Below are 19,409 nucleotides of genomic sequence, written 5' to 3' on the forward strand. Positions count from 1 at the left end.
TCTTGAAATACAAAACAAAGTCCAATCTGAAAAAAGAGCTACAAACAACTTAAAAAAAAAAAAAAAAAAAAGCGCCAGGCAGTGGTGGCACACGCCTTTAATCTCAGCACCTGGGAGGCAGAGGCAGAGGCAGGCGGATTTCTGAGTTCGAGGCCAGCCTGGTCTACAGAGCTAGTTCCAGGACAGCCAGGGCTACACAGAGAAACCCTGTCTCAAAAAACCAAACCAACCAACCAAACAAACCAGCTTGGTCTACAGAGCATAGCAAGTTCCAACCTGTCCAGGCTACACAGAATTAAAAAACAAAACAAAAAACCAAAAAAACCAAAACCAAACCCTGTGTTTAGTAATTTGACTTAAAACATTTTTAGTGACAACTTGCTAAGTAGCCCAGGGTGACCTTGAGTCTGGTTCTTCTGACTTCACCTGAGCGTTGGTTATGCTGGGCCGCAGCTGAACCCAGGGTGTCTGTCACGAAGGCTTAGAGAACAGTTAACCAAGTTGCAGCCCAGCCTTCCTAAGGGCTCATTTGCCAGCTCCTCAGCTTTGACAAGGATCTCAATAAACCGTAAAATAATAATTCTCACTTGAGCATATCAGTGTGTGTGATTTGGCATGGTCCTTGAATCATCGTCCACTGCATGCCTCCTGCAGGCTACCTAGTCTAACTCTCCCAACATCTCCCTCTCCCTCTGCTTGTCAGGCAGTACTGGGACTGAACCCACGGACTGAAGGATTCAAAGCGGATGCTCTGCCCCTGAGTCACAGCCCCAGGCACTTTAAGGTCCCTCACATCTGCAAGATATGGGTCCGTCTTGCTAGAGATGCATCCCCTTCTTCTGTACAGTGCTGAGATGGGTCCGTCTTGCTAGAGATGCATCCCCTTCTTCTGTACAGTGCTGAGAGCTGTTATGCTGTAGTCCATGAGCAACTGATCCAACAAAGGTGTCATGAGAAGCCAGGGCTCTCATGCTAGGAGTTATGCTTATCTGTACAATCTAATAACCAGGAGGACCACTATATTATCACCAGCTGTTATAAGAAAGTTCATATCACAGTGATTCCAGCTATGTTCCCTATAGTAGTTATCAAGAAACAATGCTTTAAAAGTCTTATTTCGTTATTATTTTAAAAATACTTATTTGTATTTGATGTGTGATGCTTTAGCATGTTCTCTGTGTCATCACCACATTACATCCTGTGCCCATGGAGGACAGAAAAGGGCATTCGGTCTCCTGGAACTGTATGACTGTTGTTTGTTACCATGTTGTGCTGGACCTTGAAGCTGGGTTCTCTATATGAGCAGTAAGTTTTCTTAATTACTAAGCCATCTTTCCAGCTCATATTATTTTTTGAGACACACTATTACTATGTAAGCGTCAACTCTTCATCCTCCTGCTTCAGCTTCCTGGGTGCAGGGATTATAGGCAAGTATCTCCACACCTGCCCAGAATGGTGTTTTACTTACATGATCAAGTGAGAATGATCTGAGAAGCGCTCCTTTGGGATAATGGCCACTGCTGTGAGCAAGTGCTCCTTACCTCTCAGCACGTGTTGGTAACTGGACAGCAGGAATTGCAGATGTTCAACCAGCTCATCCCACGTCTGCCACTGGGTTTTATCTGACTGCAGACAGTAAAAGCAGCGGGTAATCAATGGTTCCCGTTACAGTTTCCAAATCTCTACTCTGATGCCCAACAGCAGAATCAGGAGGAAGTGTTCTGAAGCAGGAAGGAACGTACCTGACACTTGAGCAGGGATGTGGAATTGTTCAGAAAATAGAGGGTCTGGGCCAGAGACAAGGGGAGACGGGTTGGAGTCTCACAACTGTGGAGGAATATGATCTCTAAGACTTTGCATCGCAGAAGGTGGCTCTCCATGGTAGTGAAGAACATCTCCCTGTGTGGAGAAGAGGGAGAAGCAGAGCACATTTAAAGAGCATGTAGCCCCACCTCCCAATGTGCTAACGTAATGGAGGTCTACAAAACCAACAGTGCTTGCAGACAGAAATGGATTTATTAATAAACCAGCTACTTACAGAATAATGGAACAATATTTGACATTTGAAAAAGACAAAGTCAGGTATCCTGGTGCATACCCATAATTCCAGTGGTAGGCAGGAAGATCATAAGTTTGAGACCAGCCAGTTGGGGACTGAACCCAGGGACCTGTGCTCCATCACTGGGATGTACCCTTGACCTGAAGTTTCTAATGCTTCTCATCACAGATACCACACTCAAACATCTTTAAAATAAATCAAGCACTTAGCAATTAGAAATTATATTTAGCAAAACAAACAAACAAACAACAAACAAAATTCTTCACAAATGGAGGTGAAATTAAAAAGAAATCAAGATAAAATAATGTAGCAAGCCAGGTGTGGTGGTGTTCACCTTTAATCCCAGCACTAAGGAGTCAGTGGCAGGAAGATTTCTGAGTTTGGGGCCAGCCAGGTCTGTAGAGTAAGTTTCAGGACAGTCAAGGACCTTGGAAAAAAACCAGCCAGCCAGCCAGCCAGCCAGCCAACAAACAACACAGAAAAAGGAAATTAATTAACATAATTCTCCACATCCAGAGAATAAAGAGGAAAAATTATAATTACGTCAGCAGATGCTGGAATCCTCAGAATTTATTTATTTTTTAGAAAAATACCAGTCGAGTAGAAATAGACTCATCCTCTGTCTGATAAGCTGCCTACCAACATCTACAGGACCCTTACATGTACTGCTCAATACTGACTGGATCCCCTAGGATAAAGACAGGAGAGGATATCTGCATGCACTGTTTCTCTACCATTTGACTTGAAAGTTCTGGTGTATTGAGGCAAGAGAAACAGAAAAAAGTCATACAGGTTAGAAAGGACGAAAAGGGGCTAGGGAGATAGATGGCTTGGTGGTTAGGAGCATTGTCTACTTTTCCAGAGGTCCTGAGTTCGGTTCCTATCATATGGTGGCACACAGCCATCTGTAATGGGGTGTCTTCTGGCAAACAAGCATATATGCAGATAGAGCACTTGTGTATAAAATAAAAAATAAAATCTTTAAAAAAAAAGGATGTCAAACTCCATTTGCAGACAACTTGATTGCATATGTAGGAAGGGCTAAGAGAACTACGAAGAAGACAAGAAATCCTATTAGAATAGCTGAATTTATCAAGTTTGCAAGATTTTATTTTTTTAAACAATCTTCCATCTTGATTTTTTCTTTACATTTTTAATTATTAATTTTGCTTGTGTGTATGTCTGTTCATGTCAAGGCATGTGGGTAGAAGTCACAGGGTAACCTGTGGGAATCAGTTCTTTCCTTCCACCATGTGCATCCCAGTAACTGAACTCAGATGGTCAGGCTTAGCATTAGGCACCTTTGCCTACTGAGCCGTCTTGCCAAGCTTGTAAGATTTTATATACTACCAACAAGCCTCTGGAAAATGACAGGTCAGGTATTTTTCAGTACTCATGAGTACTACCTATAAACCTGTGTAATGTAACTGTGAGAAAATAAAATTGAAATTATACCTGAATTAATAATGAATAAAACTAAAGGCCACTTTATGTATCTTCTAGTATAGTTTGGGCAGGTGGCCAATTTGCCCCTTCTGAGAAATCTTAGTTTTTATTTATATTGTTTTTGTCTATTCCAAGTCTAAACTTGAAGGATGACTTGTTAATCAAGTTGACATGGTAGAGAGACTTTGGATCTGATGGTGTCAAGAAATTATACCTTGACTACACACAATTACCTGGGAACCTCCTTCATCAAAGATGGATGTAGTCCTCTTCCCTTTTCTTTTTTTTTTTTTTTTTTTTTTTTTTTTGTGATTTTTTGAGACAGGGTTTTTCTGTGTAGCCCTGGCTGTCCTAGAACTCACTCTGTAGACCAGGCTGGCCTCGAACTCAGAAATCTGCCTGCCTCTGCCTCCCAAGTGCTGGGATTAAAGGCGTGCGCCACCACTGCCCGGCCTTTTCTTCCCTTTTTGATTAGTTTGTGTTTTTCTGACAGAAGCCATCTAGGAAAGGTTATAGCAAGCAAGTGAGTTTCCTGGAGATGGCCCACTGTTTTTATATGACTGTGATGGGTGCACTATGGAGAGGCCCAGACCAGAGACTTCCTCCCAGGATTGCTTCTCATTGCTAATGTGCTTTTCCTGCCATTATGTAGCTAGTGATTCCTGGGCATCAGCCCACCTTACTGGGTGAATTTCCTGAAGATCAACATGAAGATGAAATTTTATAATTAATGCTGTTTAGATGAATTAATTACTTTATAGAATTCCTAATATGGTTCAAATGATTTTAGGAAGAAAATTTAAGGAGATGGTTTTAGTTGTTTTCCCACAGAGATGTTATAATGTTAGGATCAATAATAGAATGTGCCCCCTCCTCATAGAATAGTAAGTAAAGGCTGGATAATAAAAGGAATACAGTGAGCTTTCATAAATTACACTAAGGAGAGAAATAGGCTTGGGACAAATCTGTGATCAAGGAAAATGTTTGTTCTAGGTCAAAGCTAAGTGAGTGCACTATGGTAAAGCAAGGCCATGTGACACTTGCTTTGAACTTATAATGAATTTATAGAATGAAACACTGCTTTGAACATCCTTCTGTTAACTCCCCTTTTGTGCAACATTTTATCTATGAGGTAATTTTATAAACTTCTGTCTAAGAAGGTTTAAATTGCCAGAAAGAAAAAAATAAAAGTGGCTTTTGGGGCTGTGCTCCATCCACCAAATGTATATATGTGTAACTCTGTTTGTGCATTCATAAGTATGTAGGTGTGAATGTATATAAGTATGCATGTGCAGTTGTGAAACTGATGAAACAAGTGGTGGGGCTGGCCAGAGTGTGAGTGTGAGTGTGCGCGCTTGCTTGACTTTCTTCCTTTCTTTCTTTTCTTTTCTCTCTGGCTCACGAAATGGTAAGGACCTCTGAGCCTTTTGCCTGGCTATCAGTCACTTGAGTGGGAGAGCAAAGAGCCCAGATAAGGAAGCTTTTTCCTTCCTCCCCTGATGCTATTGGCAGGAGTTTCACTGCCAGCAGCCAGCAACATTGCGCTCCCATCACCAACTCCGTACCCCATTCTGCTTCCTTCCTGGGGTACTGGCTGCTGGTCTAACATTTGGCATTTTCCTCTTGAAATTCTGTTTCTAGCAGGCAGAGATAAAAAAAAAAAAAAAAGTTAATTTAAAAATAAGTGACCTTTTAGATTTCTCTCTGGGTTTTTCAGACAGAGTTCCTTTGTGTTGTCCTGGAACTCACTGTAGACCAGGCTGCTTTCAAACTCACAGAGATCTGCCTGCCTCTGCCTTCCGGGTGCTGCAATGAAAGGTGTGCACCACCACCCAGCTTAGCTTTCTTTTTAATGGAGAAACCAGCCAAAACCAAAACAAGTGGACCCAACTACACTCACCTCTGGCTCCTCTCAGGGATATCCAGCACAAACCCAAACATCATCTCGGCTATTTTATTGGAGCTGCAGGTTGGAGTCCTGTCCACCTCTACAGCGATGGACAACATCCTCTGAAGCTGACACACAATCCTGGATCCAGAACATAGAAGACAAGTGAGTGGGAAGACATGGAGAGGCTTCCTGAAGTTGGGGAAGGTCCCCACCAGAGAATACCAAGGACAGAGACAACTGGGTGTAAAGGTGCACACCTTTAATTCTGGAACGCAGAAGGCAGAGGCAGGCAGGCCAGCCTGATCTATGTAGTGAGTTTCAGGCCTGCTAGAGTTACCTATTGAGATTTTATCTCAAAACAAACAAACAAAAAAAAACCCAAGTGAACAACAACAACAAACAGAGACTATTAGAAGGTCCTCACAACACACAGGCCAAGCAGAACAATCCAGCCCTTAGCTTGCTTGCGCTCAGCAATCCATCCTTCTGAAACCTTCTGCCAGCTCCTATTTGAAACTTCTAGAATTTGAGGGTGAGCTACATAAGCAAGATGCTTTCAGGTCAAAGTAGAACCATACAATCCTAAGGGTCTAGAGAACTGGAAAGACCATCTACGCTGTACCTTCTCTATTTTGTAAAAGAAAAAAAAAAAAAAAGGTCCAAGGTGACTAACATTAATTTCTTTGTTGTAGAAAACATTCATTTGTCATTGAATTTTTAATAATTTCAATTACTTTTTTTTTACATATTACTTCTATGTACCACGTGCATGCCTGGTGCCATCACAGACCAACAGAAGGCCCTAGATCTCCTGCAACTGGAGTTACAGATGGTTGTGAGCTGCTGTGTGGGGGCTGGGGATTAAACCAGGTTCCTCTGGAAGAGCAGTCAGTGCTCTAACTGCTGAGCCATCTCTCCACCTTCATCATGTAAATTTTCTACTAGTGGTTTCTTTACTACACAACAGTTCTTACCAAGACTAGCCTTAGAATTTCCAGTGGTGGACCCTCATCTTCTCTCCCATCAGACACAAATATGGGAGAGAGGCAGACACAGCACTGGGAGGCTAAGCAACACTTCAGAAGGGTGAGCTTGGCTCAACAGTACTCACTGAAACACCTATTATACGGTGGAAGAGCATTGTTTTCAGAGAAGATGCAGACAGTGACAAAATGATAGAAAAGAGCAGGCCAGCTTCTGACTCTGCGATGAGACATCTGTCAGCTGCTATACTGGCTCTGTCCAAATCTGATCAAGTCCTTTTTTTTTTTTTTTTAAAAAAAAAAAAAAAAAAAAAAGACAATTTCATTAGTGTTTAAAAGAAAATAACAGAGCAGGTGAGCTGGAGGTCTTGTCAGCTAGGAGGCAGGAGACAGATCAGAGTCACAAGTCTAAGGAGCAGGACCACATCAATGGGAGTCTAAAGGGCTGTGTGGTATGGGTGTCTTCAGAGGAAGTGGTGTCCAGCACAGCAGCCTCAGGACTTTGGTTAATATTCCCAAACGGGAGTTAGAGAGACGTAACACTTTCTGAATGCGAACTCAAAGGTGGAGGTTTAGCAGTGAGAACCTGTAAGCACTTTCCCTTCTTTTCTGAGGATGGAATCTAGGTCCTAGTGTATGCTACCCAAGAATTCTACGTAATTATACTCCTAGCCTAGAGAAGTCTTTTTTTTTTCCCCTGAGAAAAGTCTATGTTACAACAGTTGTAATTTGGGGCACGCTGTTATTAGAACCAGTCCTATTTGTTAGATACCAAACCCTCAAAGCCCTGGAGACAACTCTTTGCTTGCTCCTTACAGTTGATTGGTGTTCCTGTTCAGGTTAGGCTGGGAAGACAGGTGGTCACTGCTAGTTTTCAAGAGTCCTGTTCCTGGAGAGGTCTGAGTCTCATCCTGGGGTGGAGTTAATTCATTTTCAGTCACTGCTTTGACCAGCCACTTGATAACATCTCTGGAATTCAGAAGAGATGAAGAAGAAAGGTGTGTACAGCTGTTGTGTCTGTAGAGTCAGACTGCACTCTGGCTCACACGGGCTCCCAACCTGGGATTCCTCCACAGGCAACCAAGAGGCCTTGAGGTTGTCTTCAGTATTGAAGCAAGTCTAACAAAGTCACACATTAAACTGCAGCATGGTTATAAAAGCTAACTGAAATATCAACATTTTTCTTCTCCTTCTGTGGTACTGGGGACTGAGCCTAGGACCTTGGGCATGCCCGTCTGTCAGGCATTCTACCAGTGGGCTAAACAAATATTTTCCTAGAAATTATATGTTAGTACTATTTTATCCTTGCTGTGGAAAACACCTGACAGAATACCTTGAGGGAGGAAGGATTTATCTTAGCTCAAAGTGGGTTTAGTCAGTGGCTGCCTGGACCTGTGCAGTCAGGCACAACATGGCAGAGGGAAGGTAGGAGGTGGCCAGTATGAGCTATAGCATTGGGTTTAACCCTCACCCTGTGACCCCTACCCAGTCTAATTAGGCCGATACCAATAATGTGTATTGTGAATTCATCAAGGAATTAACACAGTCATTAGGGCAGAGCCCCCAAGGTCTACCTGTCTCTGGAAACATCAAGTGCTTTACTAATCTAAATACTAGACAATCACAACTGGCACCCATAAATTATAATTACGGAAAGCACCCAACCTTGGGAGGCAAAGATGACTTTCTGACCAGCGACACTTCCTAACTAGGTGGGAAGCGGGACTAGCTGACCAGGTAGGTCTTCACTGGCTCTCCATCACCATGCAGCACCACGCATCATCTATTAAAGGTAAGAACTGGGGCTCAGAGGATGTGTACTGCAGTCATCCTTTATTTAGGCCTTAGGTTCTATCAGGAAGGCAAAGACATCTCATAAAGTTAATATTTATTTTGATGATTACTAATTGCTTAAGTAACCAAGATTTAAAACAAAGTGGCATTGAATACATACACGGACTTATTCCCCTCCTAAAGCCACAGTTAACTCTAGGAATAATAAAAGTAAAAAGAACTGACCTGGATGCGGTGGCATACACCTTTAATCCCAATAATCAGGAAGTAGGGGCAGGTTAGATCTTGTGAGTTCGAGGCCAGCCTGGTCTACAAAGTGAGTTCCAGGACAGCCAGGATTACATAGAGAGACCATGTCTCAAAAACCAAAAACAAAAAAACCAGAGACCAAAACACCCCCGCTCCCCCCGGCAAAGGCAACTAACAGGAAAAACAGGTGTTATACACAGAATTAGAGGACAATTAGAAAAGATAAGAGATGTGTGGGTCCAGGCTTTACAAATGGAATATTATCTGCTAATTTTAAACAGAAACTCGTAAGGCGGCCCCTTGGAGAACTATGTTCCATAAATGAAAGATCACTTGTCACTTTAGAATGGCCAACAAGGTGCTGGGTGCAGTGCATGGCAGTGCGGGAGTGAAGGCCTACAACAGCGAGGGTCCTTCTCCTCCTCCTCCTCCTCCTCTTCCTCTTCCTCCTCTTTTTTTTTTCCCCCAAGGTTTCAAGGTATAGCCTTGGCTGACCTAGAACTCACTCTATAGACCAGGCTGGCCTCAAAAAAATCTGTCTGCCTCTGCCTAAGTGCTGGGATTAAAGGTCTATGCCATTATGCCCAGCTTAAGACCCCTTTTTATAAAGAGTAAATTTTTTACATTTATTTTATATACATGGTTATTCACTTGCATATGTGCGTGTGTGTATATGTATGTATGTATGTACGTATGTATACCACGTTTGCTTGGTGTCTACAGAAGCCAGAAGTGGGTGTTGAATCCCCTGGAACTGGAGTTACAGATGGTTGTGTGCCACCATATGGGTGCTAGGACTCAAGCCTGGGCCCTCAGGAAGCGCAACAAGTACTGTAAACCTCTGGGCCATCTCTCCAGTCCCTTTGGTTGGTTTGTTTCTTGATTTGTTTTGTTTCATTGAGACAGGATCTCTCTGTGTAACCCTGGCTGCCCTGGAACTCACTTTGTAAACCAGGCTGGCTTGAATTCAGAGAGACCCCGTCTCTGCCTCCTGAGTACTGGAATTAAAGGACCATGCCGTTTCCATTTGGCTTTTTTCCCCCTATATGTTATAACTGATAAAAATTAGGCAGCTCTTTATTTTTTATTTTATGTGTGTGTGTGTGTGCCTGGTAACCAAGTAGCTAGAAGGCAGGGTCAAATCTCCTAGAACTGGGGTTACAGATGGTTGTGAGCTGCCGTGTGGATGCTGTGAATCAAACCCAGGCTCTCTAGAAGGGCAGCCAATACTCTTAACCACTGAGCCATCTCTCCCACCCTGCTTCTGATTTCTAAACATGTATTTATATAATATATAATACATAATATAAATATATATACATACATATATATGTATATACACACACACACACACACATATGCTCTGCTTGCATGTTTGAGTGCAGGCCAGAAGAGGGCATCAGATCCCATTATAGATTGTGAGCCATGTGGTTGCTGGGAATTGGACTCAGGACCTCTGAAAGAGCAGCCTGTAATGACAATTCTGGAATTTTACTTTCTTAAAAAAATAAAACAAAACAAAACAACAACAACAAAACTCCAGAAATATTTTAAGAGTATGTTTTTGTTTTAATCTCAGGTGTGGGATATGGGGCTGCTTCAGAGTCCACAGCAGCTGACTAGGATTTTGCCTCATGCTCTGGTTGGGGTGTAATTTTGCCAGCTGCAGACAGTTTCTGTGATTGTGTGACATTTGGAATTCTGGGGGCTCTTCAGAGGGGATATAAATGCTAGGAGAGGCAGGGTTGGTGGTTGGTTGTCAGTTATGGTTTGCTGAGTAGTTGTGTACAAAGAAGACATAACAAGAAGAAATTAGATATCCTGAGAACAAAGATCAAACTTGACCCAAAGACACCCCAACCAGCAGGAAGTAGTCTAAAGTCACCCCCTTTCCAAATCCTGAATTTATTCAGGGATCTCTTTCCTCCCCCTCTACCCCTTTTTCTCTTATCTAGTGTTAGGGGGTTGAAAAGGTGGAAGAAAGAGGAAGTCACAAAGTAGCCACCACCCAGCCGCGGCAGCCAGCGCTCCACCATGGGCCTTATCTCCAGCTGCTTCTGACTTCTTACAGCACTTCTGGCACTAGAAGACAAGTTCTTCAAAGTTTTGCATAAAAGTAAATCTGTAAACCAAACTAAAAATATTTAGCCTACTTATTAGTCAAAACATGAGAGAAAAAAGGGTATTTTCAGACGTACGAACTCTCAAAACATTTCCTTTCTATATATTCTTCAGAATAAAGGAATAATCCTTGTTACTTAGGAGTCCACATGGTCAATTTAAAGAAGTTTCTTTTGATTCTTCACTGTGTTGGTATTCATCCCATTTATAGTATTTAGTAATGAGGAAAATCTCATCCCCTTATAGTCTCTGGGTTTATCTTGAGCACCTAGCAGACTAGTGTCTGTGAGAGCATTTCCTAAAATAATTAGGCCTCATAAGCGTGAAACTTTTCTCTAAGGAATGGTCCAATCTCCTGACGATACAACATCGGACTAGCAGTTGAGATAGGTAGTAAGACAGTGGACAGGCCCAGCTGGACACTGCGGCGCTGGGCATGTGGCCTTGGGGCTGTTTGCTGCTTTGGCCCTTTCCTCTTAGCTCCTTTGCTTCCTGGCTGCTTCTGCCATGATCAAAGGCTCTGAATTTGTGGACTTAAATAAATCCATCAACTGTCTTTCACAGGTGTCACAGTGACCATAAGCTGACTAACACACTGCACTTGTTACAACTACAGTCTCTAGTCTTCTCACACCAGAGTTCTAGTATCTTATTACCTGACGTTGTGGGGCTGTTTGTCACATGACAGGACAGTGTTTGCAATGGATTGCTGTAAGTGCTGCCGCTGTCTCCTCAAGATCTGCTGGAAGTCATCTTCAAGGGTCTGCACTACATAGCGTAGAAAGAGAACGCGTCCAGGCAGAGTTTGTCCCTGTGGAAGAAATAATAAGTCAGGGTTGCTTTTCAGTCTCTTGGATGAGAGGAAAGTGTGGGCTGCCATGAGTCAGCACGTTTATCTGTATCAGAGAGAGATTGCTGGGAGACAATAGGTATTCTGAGTCACGGCAATAAAAACTCCCAACTGTTTCCCAGGCGGCTGTACCACTCACAATCTCACTAGCAATGACTCAGACTCATTTCTTCACATTCTTGCCTAAAAATCTGTTGGAAAACATATACTATAGTAAATTTCTATCTTGGCCATTTTAAGACAGTATTATAGTTTGAATGCATATCCTCCACAGGTTCACGTTTTGAAGCAGTGGTCCTCATCTGGTGTTATTTTAGAAGCTTTGGAACCTTAGGAGATGGGGCCTAAGCAGATGAACCAGGACCATGCCTGTGGAGGGAGCATGCCTGCAGAGGGATATTACTTTCCCAACCCCCTTTTTGAATATTAAGTGAGCAACTTTTCCTCACTGCCAGACTCTTCCGCTGGGATGCTTGTCTCACTACACTTTGGAACAGAACCAGACAACCATGGACTGAAATCTCTGAAACCAAGAGCCCAGATAAACCTGTCTTTTTCAATTCTTTCCAGTATTTGTCACTGTGAGGAAGTCTGGTACAATATTCAGCTTGCCCATAGTCATGTGTAAGGCTACAGAAGCTTGGTTCTGCAAAACTGATTCAACAGTGGTGCTCGTTTCTCACCCCTCCCAACCCCAGTAATGGCTACTTTCTTTCCTCTTGTTTTTCTTGGCTTTTAGTTCTTGGCAAGGAAGAGACATCATGGCCAAAGGACTACCTCACAGTGGGAGAAGATACATTCTTCATAGGAATGTCCCAGAATGCTTCTAGCACCCAACTTTCTCCAGCCAGTTCCGACCTCCTCTAATACCATCAACCATAAACCCCCTATTCTGTCACTTTGTTGTTTTCTGTTTTGTTTTTTTTTTCCCCCTCAAGATAATCCTCAGTGTCCTGGAACTCTTTCTGTAGACCAGGATGGCATCAAATTCAGAGATGACCTGCCTCAGCCTCTAGAGTGCTGGGATTAAAGGTGTATGCTACTACTGCCCTCTATTTAGTCACCAACTAAGGACCAACTCTACAAGCTGGGTACAAGCTGGGGACAAAACCTCCTAGTAGTAGGTCTCTGCTATTTTTGTAGGTTCTTGTTCCCACCCTTTATGGGGAGGCGGGGTAGCCCTGCATCTCATTTCCTTCCTTTTGTTTCTTCTTTGAGCACTAACAAACTTCTTTGACTACTAACAAACAGCAACCAACCCGACAGACTACGGCCACCAACCCTTCCTCCCTTTGCATTTATGTACCCTCTGAAAATTTTCTAGAATTCCAAATGTCAAACAATCACAAAAACCTATCTGCAGCTGACAAAGCAATGCGTCTGGTAGAGCACAAGGCAAATCATTGTCAGCTGCTGTAAACCGTCCAAAGTAGCCCCACATCTCCACACCTGAGGTTAAAACAAAAACACTTCCTTATATTTCTGTGTTTTGTCACTACAAAGCCTTTAGCACATGAGCGTTTATAGGATCACAGGAGGTGGTAGTTATATTTTATTCATGATTTACTTATTTATAGGAAGATATATGTCTAGAAATTTACCCATTTCTTCTATGATCACTGTTTTGTGTGTGTGGGGGGGTATACAGTTAGTTGATAAACTCACCTCTAATGAACTCTTATGTATCCATGGTGCTAACGTGCTAGCTCCTTTTCATCTCTTATTTATTTAAATATTATGTTCCTTTTTCTTCATCTAGCTAAAGGCTTTATCTATTTTTATTTTCTGGAGAATGAGCTCTTGGGTAGTAACTTTTTTTGAGCACTAGTTATTTGAAGAAAGTGCCTTCTCTAGTATGTACAAATTGAACTTTTTAGGGTAATACATCTGGCAAGCAGCATGGCTTGAAAGTGTTGCAAGATATTTGATTACATTGTGAACCCCGAGATTTTGTTATTTATTGAAAAAAAAACAAAACAAAACTGTTTCTAGTTGTGGTGTGGCTCAGCCCTTAGCACTCATCCTTAATCCCTTTGGCTGGAATATACACACACCCTTAATCCAAAACAATGAATGTAAAGGTAGTTTGTAGAAGGAAGCATGTTTGAAAGCAGACAAAGTGACTGATCAGAGATTTGACAGAATAGGATATGCCCAGCTCTCACAAGAACAGACAGGAAAGAGAGGCTACGTAAGGGAGCACCACAGAAACGAGGAAAAAAAGAGGCAGTTTTACCAGGACAGTCACAGAGAGAGAACAAGCTAGACAATGATGAAGACTGATGAGCCAGAGAACAGGAAGGAGCCAGAAGATTAGAATAGACTGACAAAGTTAGTATGAGGCCAAGCAGAGCAATTCAGGGGCAGCAAGGAGCAGCTAGATTGAATACGTCAACTTGGAGAGTTTGAGCCAGAACAGCTGAGCTGAATCAGCCAGCTAGAATTCAGAAAGAACTAGAAATAGTGAGCAGTATTACTTATTCAGCAGTAAGTCTCAGAGGCTGAAAACATTCTAGACCTAGATTAGATTGCATGGAGGCTAGAAGCTTCCAGGACTAGGCCTATAGGTTAGCAGAGGCAGTAATCTTTGGAGACAACAATTTCAACAGGAGAATAAAAGTTATATTTACATGAAATTCTGGAACTGTTGCCCCTTTTCTAGTAAAACCCACTTTTGACATGTGCATGTACTATCCTTTTTCTGTTCTGGTGTGTGTGTGTGTGTAGGGCAGAGAACAGCAGGCGTCTTGCTTTCTCACTTTGTCCTTATCCCTTTGAGACATGTTTCTCACTTAAATGGCATTTGAGCTCCAGCAATCCTCATGTCTCTGCCCCCACAGTGCAGGGTTACAGATATATACAGCCAAACCCATCTTTTTACATGGATTCTGGGGATTTGAACTCAGGTCCCTGTGCTTGCATAGTAAGTACTCTTTGCTGAGTCATCTTCCCAGCATTATTCACTGCTGGGAAACAAAACAAAACAAAACAAAACAAAAACAAAACAGACTTTTGTGGTGACTGGTGGTGATGTACACCTTGAGCCCAAGCACTCATGAAGCAAAGGCAGGAGGAGTCCTGAGTTTAAGATCAGTCTGGTCTACAGAGTAAGTTCCAGGAGAGCCAGGGTACACAGAGAAATCTTGTCTTAAAACCAACCAACCAACCAACCAAAAAGCAAAGCAAACCAAAAATTTTCATTTAAATATTTATCATGTTTGTTTATTTATTTGGGTATGTGTCCATATGTTTGTGAACATGCATATAAATACACACACGTGTGTGGACAACTCATGGAAGTCAGTTCTTTCCTTCTGCCATTTTCGTCCAAGGGATTAAACTCAGCTGTCAGGCTTGATACCAAGTTTCTTCACCTGGTGGGCCACCATGCTGGTCCTCATCTACCATACATTTAAATAAATAAATACATATATATATATATATATATATATATATATATATATATATATATACATACATATATGTACATATATGTATATATATATATGTATGTATGTCATGCTTCTGTGTGACAGTTAAATTTCAGAGAATAACTTCTGAAAGTTTTTTTATTTTTTGTTCATCTGCCTTCAGGATGTCACACTTCTACCCGATGAGCTCTCTTGCTACCTTCTATGTACTGTGCTTTCTTTAATTTCCCCCAAATGGCTTGTTCCTGTTTTTTCCTCAAAGCTCACAATCCTTTCCTTTCCCTGCTACTTGTGTGTGGAACTGCATGCACTATTGATAGTTGTGACACACTGAAACTATGCCAGTGCTCTGACACAGGCAGGACAAAAACTCATCTCCTGAGCAACCCCAGACAAACTGGCACACACAGAGCATGGTAAACCTGCCTCTAGGAAGGAGTTGAGGAAGGAGGGTTTCTCTCTAGATGTAGCTACATTGAGTCACATTGAAAGAGGGGAACTTGAGCATGGCATACATTACAGAATTTCTACCTCTGCAGATGGAGAACCTTCATGGTCATGAGTTAGACTACTCTGTAGCTGCTCTGGTCTCCGGAGCTCTCACAAGTCTTGATTTCCATTTGTTGTGTGGTAGTTTGAATGGATGACATGTTCCCTAGAAATCTCAAGCACTTGAGGACTTGGTCCCCAGATGGTGCTGCTATGAAGGATTAGGAGTGGGTGTGTCACTTTCTTCTCGAAGGAGGGCTCTGAGGTTTCAAAAGCTCCCACCATTCCCATTCTATCTCTTGCCTGTGGATCAAGATGTAAGTCTGTGCTTCACCATCATTGACTCTAATCCTTTGGAACCATAAGTCACTTGCACTGTATAAGAATTTTGATGTGATCATGTCTTAAGGTTTGTTGGGAGCGACCTTGCTTAAACATTAACGGCCTAGTCAGCCATGTGTGTCTACTGACACAAAGTCTTGGCCTCTGTGGTAAAGCACTAATTAGGTTAAGAACAAATGATCATAAATCTTATGGACAGGTAGCCTTGGTGGGAAAGTACTGGCTGAGATAAGAACAAATGATCATAGATTTTGTGAAAAGGTAGTCTTGGTGGGAAAGAATTAGCTTAGATAAGAACAAATGATCAACAGATCTTCTGGACAGGTACCTAGCAACCCGTTCTGCTCTGCTTCTCTTGTGAACTCTTTCCCTTTTCCCAGATAGAAGTTTTCCTTTTCTCTATTTAGGACCTTTTTACTTCTCCCCTTAGATAGTGTTCATAGGAAACTTTTTACACTTAATAATAAACTTTATGATAACTTTTCTAAGGGTCTTTTTGTGTGTGACCTCAGACTAGAAGGCATAAATTAGAGCCCAGCAATTCTTGTTGAGATAGAACAAAGGGTGTTTACTTAATCTTTGGCTGTTTTTAGGATGAGGTGTTAAGTGCCAGAAACTGCAGTTTCTGGCCTCAAAGGATCACAGAAGGCAGATCAGCTATAATGGCAAAGCAACCCAAATAAACAAACCTTTATTATACAGCAACCCCAATATAAAGAATAAGATTGTATGGCCAATTGTTTTTATAAGGCTTGTAATCTGTCTAGTATACAAATTTGTTATGGCATTTCTCTGGGGTCCAGGCAATCCAGTATGAGCTCTTAAATGTCTTATAAAGTTAAGGAAAAATACATGTTTTTTTTTTTTTTTTTTTTAAATTAAGCTGTATTTGTAAAATTTGAAAATTAGCAATATCTAAAAAAGGAGCAATTTCAAGCAATTATAAACATGAGCTATATACTGGCTATAAGTACACAAATTGCCATTGCAGAGGGAAGTGTATAGTGTATGTTTTGAGACTTAAGGGACTGCTTTAAGTCTTAGAAGAGACTTTAGACTTTTAAACAGTGTTAAGACTGAAAGACTTCAGGGTTTTTGAAGTTGGACAGAATGTCTTTTGCGTTATGATATAGCCATGAGACTATGGTGGCCAGGGAGTGAAAAGTGGTGGTTCGAATGGCATTGCCCCCTGTAGGTTCATATACTTGAATACTTGGTTGCCAGTTAGTGGAACTGCTTGGGAAGGATTAGGGGGTGTGGTTTTGTTGAAGGGGGTGTATCAGTGGTGGTGCCCCCTTCCATTCCCAGGGTGCTCTCCTGACTCTTGTTTGTGGATTCAGATGAGAGTTCTCAGCCGCTGCTCTAGTGCTGTGCCTGCTGCCATGCTCCTGCTATGCCAGTGATGGCTCTTACTCTCTGAGACTGTATGCTGTAAATAAACCCTTCCTTCTAAGTTGCCCTTGGCCATGGTATTTCATTACAGCAATAGAAAAGTAATAAAATGTGTTGTTAACACGGTGTCTCTATTGAACAGCAAGGGTCTGGAGTTTCTTAGTTTGCCATCTTGCTGATGTCTCCCTCTCTCCTTAATGCCTTTTTTTCTGGACTACTAACTTAATACCTTTTAGTTTTATTCATGTCATTTCTTTAGATATTTTGCCTACTGTGTTCCAAAGTGTAGTAGTTGACAGTTCCACACAATGATTTTCAGCAGAAACCCATTCACCATGTGTAGAATAGATTGCCTTTCTGAGTGGGAAAGTTCTTTGGTGCTCTAATGTGAAGCCTCACCCTCCCTGGATATGGCAGTCTCTTTCACCTGTGTGCTAGCTCACGGCTGTCTTATCACTCTGATGTTTTCCTAAGATCTCTTGAGTTGTAGTTATTCACATATATCATTCTTCTCATTTTTTCATAGCCATGGATTATCTTTCTCCATTTATTTACTAGCATCTTAATATTACATATTTGAGATTAAACTTACAGAGCTGATGCATGGTAGGCAAGTGCTACCATGAGCTGTATCACTAACGCTTTTAATAATATTTTAAATTTGGTCTCTCAAGTAGAGAAAACATGAATACATTAGTATTTGAGTTGGGAGACAGCATGGTTTAAAACTAATCTTTTGGTAGGGTAGGACCATCAACAGGAAATAATGAGAGACATTACTAACAGTTTTTTTTTTTTTTTTTTTTTTTTTTGCTACTTTTCTTTGTAATTAAATTTTCCTCTGTGGACCAGTGAGATGGGTCAGTGGGAAAGGCAGAAGGAATTGACTTCCACACACACTACGGGGCTCCTAAATACATCCCACACTCAAACCCACACACAAATGCAACTTAAAAATTCCTCTGCAAAAGATATATCCTTATAATTTATGTTACCTCTTCCTCCATGACATAGGTGAGCAGTTTCCAGTCCCACTCCACTGTCTTGGCATTGGCTGGATGCAGCCTGAAAGTCAAGTGACATCAATTAGAATTCTGGAGACTTTAGTGACAGAAAGAATAGGATCTGGAAGGTGACAGGAAACAAGCCTGTTCTTATCATAAGCAATCTGGCCTCCCTTCCAGGAAGGACCACAGCATGTCAGTGGAGACCAGCTCGTTGCCAGTGAGCTTTACCTATCAGGACTACATGAAGCATGTGATTTGTTGAGCTAATCACAATATTCTATTCTTCAATTCACTATGATTGTCTCAAAAAATGGACTCATATGTCATACTAATCCAATTGTAATACAACTCAGTTTATGTAATTACTGAAGTTGATTTTCTAACCCAACATACTATAAAAATCTGAAGATAAAGACTATAGAACCAAGGCAGGGTTGAAAACTGGGTCCCAGCAGCCATTTATGAAAACAGTATCAAATAACATTCCCAGGTTTCTAGGGAAAATAAGTTGCTACTTTCTTTTACTAGCAATTGAAGCCAGTTTTAACTGGGTTTCCTGCCACTTGGCAATTAACATTATTAAGGAAGCTCCCAGATCAGCTGAATGCAAGCTTAGACAAGGGAAGCCGTGCTCTGAGTCTAGGTTCCCTAGAAGACTTGGCCAAGCAGCTGTAACGATTCATACTGTTGAATTTTCATGAGAAGCATGTAGGCCTCCTTGAGGACATCCACAGTCTCAGAGCCACTGAGCAGGATTTTCTGGATGATGTGAGCCACAATTTCTCTGGGTGGGTAATGTTGGGGTGAAACAAAGTCCATTAAAAACTGCACAGTCCCCAAAGGGAAGTTTTCTTCAATAGTGTTTGTCACCATTCTTAGTCTTCGATGAGGGATGGGTTCTAATTTCTGACCCTTGCTCTGTAGAGACAAAGAAATAGACAGGCATCAGGATGGGTTCTACACTTTCTAAAAGCAAGAGGTTCTGCAATAGGTTGGAAATAGCAAAGTTTTCTATGCATTTGAAATATTTTATCAAAGAGAAACAAGAAAGCTCTACTTAAAAAAAAAACTTCTTAATGATGTAGGGAAATTAAAAGACAGAAAATTCTACATATGACATGACTTCATCCATATTCAAATGTAACAGAAAGGAAAATACCAAAGAGCCAAGAGCAGTCTGAGAGGGACTTTGAGTTCCTGATCTTCCTGCCTCACCTTCTACATGCTAGGATTATAGGCCAGGAGACTTAGGGGTAGGGACAAAGGTATATTAGATACGTTAATACAGATAAGAAAACTTGAGCATGTTGTGTTGCTAGAAGAATAAATACCACTTTCTTCCCCCTTCCTTTCTC

At 41.6% G+C, this 19,409-nt stretch overlaps 1 protein-coding gene across 3 annotated transcripts in view; it reads right to left on the reverse strand.

Moving 5' to 3' along the window:
• Simc1 (SUMO interacting motifs containing 1) overlaps positions 1-19,409 on the reverse strand; it is a 46,504-nt gene that overhangs the window by 3,472 nt on the left and 23,623 nt on the right. For 2 of the 3 annotated variants that reach the window (XM_034509837.2, XM_076939001.1), the window contains 7 exons: positions 18,740-18,972; positions 18,043-18,112; positions 11,200-11,354; positions 7,196-7,348; positions 5,406-5,534; positions 1,743-1,899; positions 1,542-1,626 (listed from right to left, as the gene is read on the reverse strand). In XM_034509837.2, the coding sequence (XP_034365728.1) occupies positions 1,542-1,626; positions 1,743-1,899; positions 5,406-5,534; positions 7,196-7,348; positions 11,200-11,354; positions 18,043-18,112; positions 18,740-18,972 (982 nt within the window). The remainder of the gene's footprint in view (positions 1-1,541; positions 1,627-1,742; positions 1,900-5,405; positions 5,535-7,195; positions 7,349-11,199; positions 11,355-18,042; positions 18,113-18,739; positions 18,973-19,409) is intronic. The other variant, XM_076939003.1, reaches the window with a different exon arrangement.

Source organism: Arvicanthis niloticus, chromosome 8 (genome assembly GCF_011762505.2).
Source record: "Arvicanthis niloticus isolate mArvNil1 chromosome 8, mArvNil1.pat.X, whole genome shotgun sequence".
In the NCBI taxonomy this organism is placed as follows: Eukaryota; Metazoa; Chordata; class Mammalia; order Rodentia; family Muridae; genus Arvicanthis; species Arvicanthis niloticus.